This window comes from Sinocyclocheilus rhinocerous, unplaced genomic scaffold (genome assembly GCF_001515625.1).
Source record: "Sinocyclocheilus rhinocerous isolate Xijiao unplaced genomic scaffold, SAMN03320098_v1.1 scaffold942, whole genome shotgun sequence".
NCBI classification, from domain to species: domain Eukaryota; kingdom Metazoa; phylum Chordata; class Actinopteri; order Cypriniformes; family Cyprinidae; genus Sinocyclocheilus; species Sinocyclocheilus rhinocerous.
The window spans coordinates 931,947-939,276 of NW_015627890.1; the positions used below are offsets into that span (position 1 = coordinate 931,947).

The 7,330-nt window shown below is 36.2% G+C and overlaps 1 protein-coding gene across 1 annotated transcript in view; it reads left to right on the plus strand.

Moving 5' to 3' along the window:
* Nucleotides 1-7,330, plus strand: part of myo7aa (myosin VIIAa) — a 51,458-nt gene that overhangs the window by 24,635 nt on the left and 19,493 nt on the right. Inside the window, exons 15-21 of the mRNA XM_016547453.1 lie at nt 166-272; nt 1,468-1,605; nt 1,855-2,013; nt 2,866-2,958; nt 3,512-3,606; nt 5,963-6,047; nt 6,132-6,350. Of these exons, the coding sequence (XP_016402939.1) occupies nt 166-272; nt 1,468-1,605; nt 1,855-2,013; nt 2,866-2,958; nt 3,512-3,606; nt 5,963-6,047; nt 6,132-6,350 (896 nt within the window). The remainder of the gene's footprint in view (nt 1-165; nt 273-1,467; nt 1,606-1,854; nt 2,014-2,865; nt 2,959-3,511; nt 3,607-5,962; nt 6,048-6,131; nt 6,351-7,330) is intronic.

Sequence of the window (7,330 nt, forward strand, 5' to 3'; positions counted from 1 at the left end):
GTAAAACAGCTGAAAAATTCCACAAATTTACACTTGTGCCATATCTAGAGAGCAGAATAGCCTAGAAACTTCATAGAAAAAAGCACCTCGCAACACCCAGAGCATCCTAACAAGGATCTAGTTATTAGTTAATGTGCTTGCTAATGCTTTTGTGTGTCTGAGCAGGTTTTCTGGAGAAGAATCGAGACACGCTGCACGGTGACATCATTCAGCTCGTCCACTCCTCCAAAAACAAGTTCATCAAGCAGATCTTTCAGGCGGATGTTGCTATGGTAACGTCTGCATCTCATTTATAGACTTTACTATAAGCACTACATTATTATCTCCACGCTCCCTCACAAGTGAGTAAGACATTATATGCTATCAGATGGTAATACCATGGTACTTTGATATAGACAATTGTACTGTACGATTACTATATTCATACACCATTGCACTTCAGAAAATATTGCAGTACTATCTTAAAACTGTGGTATTACCGTAGTACTTTTTGAAAGTGAAATACCTTTGAGAATTAAAATGGATTTTTAACATTAAGGATGGACTGGTTACTGTACATGCTTCCCTCTTTCTGTGTTTGTGAAATGTGGTGGCAGTTTTTGTGTGGTTATGTGTCTGGTGGCAAACCAGGTTCACACCATAAGGTAAAACCGTGGTAAAAGAGTAGTAGTTTATAGTAACTAATGCATAGTTGATGCTGTTAACAGCACATTCGCTGCACATGCTTCCAGTGTTCCAGTTTGCTAATATGAAATATGAGTGAGTATTAGTGCTTATGTATGTCATGATGCATCATTTTATTTTATTTTATTTACTAATAAATTAAGGTGAAATAAAAATTACTAACCTTATACTATAGTGCTATTTCTATTCTAACTGATCAGATGTTTGCCTGGTAGATGATGTAATGGGCAAATTACTTTTTTCAAAGTTTTTGAAAGAAATCTCTTATACACACCAAGGATGCATTTTTGGGGTTAAAAAATACAGTAAAAATGTGAAATATTAATACAATTTAAAATAACAGTTTTATACATGAATATAATTTTAAAATGTAATTTATTCCTGTGATGTAAAGCTGAATTTTCAGCATCATTACTCCAGTCTTCAGTGTCACATGATCCTTCAGAAATCATTCTAATATGCTGATTCACCGCTAAAGAAACATTTCATCACTTTTTTATGACACAACCCTTTCCACCTTTTTTGTTCTCCCAAGTAGACAGAAATAATTTGACCTGCATCTCTCCAGAAAATATATCTGTCAAACACAGTTCCTGATGTGGAACCATTTCCCGTTTGAGGGTGAAAGAAAACAAGCAAAAGCTTCAAATCAAAATGACCAAGCCGTTTCATGACAGGTTCACCCTAAAAACAATCCTGACCTCTGCTCACCACTATTGCTGGCCTTCTTTTTTAAAGTGCATGTTCCTCTGTGTGTGTGTGTGTGTGTTTCCTGACACACAGGGGGCGGAGACCAGAAAGCGTTCGCCGACCCTGAGCAGTCAGTTCAAGCGCTCTCTGGAGCTGCTGATGCGCACGCTGAGCGTCTGTCAGCCGTTCTTCGTCCGCTGCATCAAACCCAACGAGTTCAAGAAACCCATGGTGAGCTAAACCCGCATTACTGGAATGCTAAACCATAACTTAACTGTAGTTAATGGAGAATGACACTTTCATAACTTGTCAGTATAGAAATTATGTTGGCAGATTTTTTGCTTTTAAATGTTGCATTTATTTCCCCCCTCTTATTTTATTAATTATAATAACCTCTGTAAACATTGCAAAGATTAAATAAAGTTTTACTAATGATCATTTTATGCACGTTTAGATGTTATGTTATCATGTGATCTCCAGCTCTTCGATCGTGAGCTGTGTGTGCGGCAGCTGCGGTATTCTGGGATGATGGAAACCATCCGGATTCGCCGGGCCGGATACCCCATCCGCTACACTTTCGTTGAGTTCGTGGACAGATACCGTGTTTTGATGCCTGGAGTGAAACCTGCTTACAAACAGGTGAGTTCATGGACTCCAGGAATATAGTATTTGAGGCTGATATGATGTAAAATAATAAAAGAAAAGAAAAGGAATTCACTGTCTACAGGGAAAATGCAGTGTCCTATAGTGTGACTATAGTCTTTATGTACTACATGTTTTTCACATGTAAATGTCATTGTTGTGTCCTTAATATCCATCGTTTTGTTCTGATAAAGTCTTTGTGTTGGTTAATGGAAATTGGACATGACATTTTTATTTTATTTTATTTTTTTCTAAATTGTACTGACATCAAAGAACATTTTTTCCCCTTGTATTTTAAATATGAATGCACTGAAAGTAAATAAGACAAGTCCCTACTATTAATTAATGATGTGAATTTATGTTAAATTATGTTAAACCTACAGTGTGATAATTATTATAATATGTAATAATATGAAACAAATATAATAATATTTAAATAATAGTCTTACTAATATATATATATATATATATGTTGATATATATGTTGATATGTGTGTATATATATATATATATATATGAACATTTTACAATTTATGTGCACTACTGTATTAAGTCTACTGTATTTTTTAAAGAAATTAATATTTTTCATGAATAATTAATTATAAATCAGGAATAAATTACATTTAAAAAATGTATTTGCATAGAAAACCGTTATCGTAAATTGTAATAATATTTCACAATATTACTGTTTATATTGTATTTTGGATCAATTAGCGTAAGACTTCTTTCAAAAACATTACAAAATCATTCTGACCCCCAAACCTTTGAATGGGACTTTCTTTATATACTAAAATATAAAATAAAATATTCTTATTCTTTTTTGACAATTTTGGGCACTTTTTCCTTTAGGAGGACCTGAGAGGAACCTGTCAGCGTATCGCTGAAGCTGTATTGGGCCGTGATGATGACTGGCAGATGGGAAAGACCAAGATATTCTTGAAGGTATTAAAAAGAGGACTAATATTTTGATAAAACTACCAACTACTGATAAAAGGATAAGTCCATTTATGAAATTTTCTTCACTATCAACAGCAGAAGGGAATATTTAAATAATAAATAAAAACTCTCTGATTCTGTGCTTAGTTCCTGGAAAAATAAGCTCGTTGTTGTTGCTGTTAAAAGCGTGTCGGGGGATTTTATGCAGCAGAGTCAAACTCAAACAATATTGACCTCAATATTCTGGTGTTTTTGTGCTGCCGGAAATGCTGCCCTCAGCCAGAGGTCAAAGATCAGGAACTAGCTTGTCCATTACTAAACTGTCAGGGCCAGTTTTCCAGGCAGTGGGTTTTATCACACCTTCCAGCTCCCTGAAACAGGAAATCCCACTGGGCAGGAAGGAAGAGAGGACAGTGACAGGAAGTAAGGACACCAGGAGGATCAGGAGAGATCCAGATCAATATGAGGCTTACTAAATGATCTGATGATTAATGGAGCGTCACAGGAGTCTGTTTGAGTTCATTTAGATCTCCTTTAAATGCCTCTCTACGTTTGGCAGGACCATCATGACATGCTGCTGGAAATCGAGAGAGACAAGGCCATAACTGATAAGGTCATTCTCATTCAGAAAGTTGTCCGAGGATTCAAGGACAGGTAAGAATGACTGCTGATGTTCAGTTTGTGCTGCAGGAACTCTGGGGGAATATGCTAAATATTATTAGTTTAGTTGCATACGTGCTCTGTGTTGTTTGATTCGCCTCTGCAAATCAGAAAAGAGCACAAGTACACCACAGAAATCATTTGATCATCATTTGATGAATTGCTGCTGACGTGATCGCTTTAAATTAGGTAAAACATACATGCTTTTTGCTTTAATTGTGCCAGGAAAGAAGTTTTGACTTTTTTGATTAATGGGCAAACTATAATGTGCTTCATTTGCATAGAAAGGTTTGCACTGAAAAGCTGATGATATTTTAATTTAAGAACCCATGTCACAAATTTATACCAGTGCAGATAGTACCTGTTTAATCTAGCGATGCACCAAAATTATTTTTTTTTTACCGAAACTGAAATTAAAGTTTTCATTTAGCTGAAAACCAAAATGGAACATAGTTTCAGTAAATAAATTTAACTAAAAATGCTGTTCAGGGTGTTGTGTTCTAGTTGTAATAAAGTTCTTCAACAGTGAGTCACCCCTCAATAATTTACTTTTTTGATACTTTTTTTGTTGTAGATTTTTGTGCACAAAACAGGGTTGCCAGATATGTGTAACAAAACTAGCCCAATGACCAGTCAAACCAGTCCAAATCCTCAAAATACATATTTTACAGTCACTGTTGTGCATTACACATCATTTCAACTTGAAAACGTAGTAATCATTAAGATAATATGGTTTCATAAATACCTCAAGATTGACAGGCGGTGAATAAAATCTTTGGTGGACGTGGTAATCCTTTATTTGGATTGGTCTTAAAACTATAATGCTCTAGTTTTAAGATCTTGTTCTGATGCTAATCTTCTCTTTCTTAGTCCTTGTTGTACATTTCTATGGAAGGCTGTTTCCGCCACTGAAAAAAAAAAAAAGGTTATTGCGACTTTTTATCTCTTTATTTAAAAATTTTTTTTTATTATTATTCAGTGGCGGAAACGGCCTTCCATACATTTCCCTATCAGTCATCTAGCACATTTTTATCATAGGTAGAAAATAAATTTGCATAAATTATTTTAATACAAGCATTTCAGTCAAAAATAATTTATGCAAGGCTTCAAACCTTTAACGTATGAAAAAAATCAACCATTTAAAATAATTAACAGCCCAATTTGACTTGGCACACATTCAAAACACTTCAATGGAGTTTTGGTCAATGATTTCAACCCTCCAGAACTATTTCAGCTGAAACCAAATTATTTTCAGCCAAAATCTCGGTGCATCACTAGTTGCAGGTGGTTCATGATTAAAGGTTTGTTCACAAAGAACGGTAACTATAAAGAGAACGATATTAGCATCCGTACCAAAAAAAGTGTGTACGCTTTTTTTCTCGTCTGCTGCTTTAAGTGCGCCAAGTTAAAGGGTTAGTTCACCCAAAAATGAAAATTCTGTAATTAATTACTCACCCTTCGTGAGATGATCGACAAAGTAGATCTGGGTCAGTGCCGCCACACGCTCGCGTCATGATACTGTCGTGAACGAGCGTCCACAAGTGACGTAGTAGAGACGAAAATGTGGAATAAAGTCATTATTTTTGTTTTCTTTGCGCAAAAAAGTATTCTCGTAGCTTCGTAACTTTACAGTTGAACCACTGATGTAACACGGACTACTTTGTCGAACATCTTGGTACTTTTCTGGACCTTGAACGTGGTAGTTACCTTGCTGTCTATGGGAGGGTCAGAGAGCCCTCAGATTTCATCAAAAATATCTTAAATTGTGTTCCGAAGACCTTTAATTCTGACTGCAGTGTTTGCCAGGTTTTCACAACAAACCCGCCCAATTGCTACTCAAAACTAGCCCAATCGCGTTTCGAGGGGGGGGTCCCCCGATAAAAATTGCATTCCGGGGGATAAAATACACGTTTTTTTGGCAGGGTTCCCCTAGTAAAATTCGCAGTTTAGGGGCTAAATATCATGTTATTGGGGTCTCTTCAACCTGCGGACATGGAAAAACAACCAGCGGCAACAGTGCTAAAGTAGCCCAATTCCGCGGGAAAACTGCAGACTTGGCAACACTGTCTGACTGGCTGTCAATGTTTTTATCGTTCATCATCTGGAAAAAAAACAATTCTGGAGAGTGATTCCGATTATATGGCTCTTCTGTGTTGTTATCGTTATAGTTGCAGTGTGGACTTTCCTATCCTCATAGAATTAAAATGATTATTCAAACGTTACAGTTATTATAATTCATTATCATTATAGGTATTATAGATGTTTTTGGTGTGATCGTTCCTTAAGATGCAGGGTTTTGTGCTGAAACGTGCATCAGACATAATTAAAAACATTGTCATGTTTCCCACAGATCCAACTTCCTGAAGATGAAGAAATCAGCCATGTTGATCCAGAAAACATGGAGGGGTTATTACTGTCGGAAGAACTATGGAGCGGTTGGTCTCAGATATACTCATGTACAACTATGCACAGTTGCTGCACTCACCAGCAGTATCTAACACTCATTTCTTGTCTCGTAGATGCGCGGTGGTTTCTCACGTCTGCAGGCGTTGTATCGCTCTCGCAAACTCTACCAGACGTACCACATCGCGCGACAGAGAATCACTCTTTTCCAGGGCCGCTGCAGAGGACACCTGGTGCGCCGGGCGTTTCGACACCGCCTCTGGGCCGTCATCACCATCCAGGCGTATACGAGGGGCATGATCGCCCGCAGACTCTACAAAAGACTTAAAGGAGAGGTGAGAACAGCTGGATTTATTTTTAGCTATCCACATTTTTACTAACGAGACTAATGCATTTTAAATTATGTGAGGCACTTCCAGCTTGGGGAAGTTCTACTCAAAAAGAGCGAAACGAATCATTTCAAATCATAAAGTTGCACTACAAATAACTGAACGAGCTGTAAATGTTCCTTCATGTTCTTTTTTCAGACGTCAGGAGAATAACGTAATGCTTTGTATTTTAATGTAGCAAGAGGAATATTTATGGCAAGAGCTCTGCTCACTCTGCTGCATCTTTTTCCTCTGATTATTTTCTTTTTTCATTTGTTTTCTACTGTAACAATATGAAAAAAGACAACATGTACTGCGCATTTGTGGTCTGCTCTCCTTATTTAATTTACAAGATATCCCTTGAATAGTTCACTGGAATGCACTAAGAATCTTGTTTTTCTCCCCAAATCCTCACATCTTTTTTTTTCCCCAAACGGATGCTTTAAAATGTCTTTCACTTCTAAATTCCTATTAGCAGTGTTAACTGGAATGTTTCTAAACCAGGTAAATGCAGTATTTGTTATCTGCAAAAATTACGAAAATCACTTTGAAATATCACTCAGTGCTCCAGTTAATGATCATTTCTGATTTTTGACCAAAAATTTTAACTTTTTGGCTTTTAGAATTTTCACTTCATCGGAATGGTATGAAACTTAAAAAAAATTTTAATTTACAAAATTTACGACAGTTTAAGCTCTATGCTCAATAAGTGGTCAAAAGGTAATAAATGGAATAAATTAAATTCCATAAATATAATTTAGTACCATAAAATCTCCTAAAAGTATAAAATATTAAATAAAAACATTATCAAACTAAAGAATAGTACATTCATTTAAAGGCAGGGTATGTGATTTTTCAAAAACACTTTAGAAAACTGATTCGGGCCGAATCGCAAAACAAACTTGTAGCCAATCAGCAATAAGGGGCGTGTCTACTCGTGATGTGGA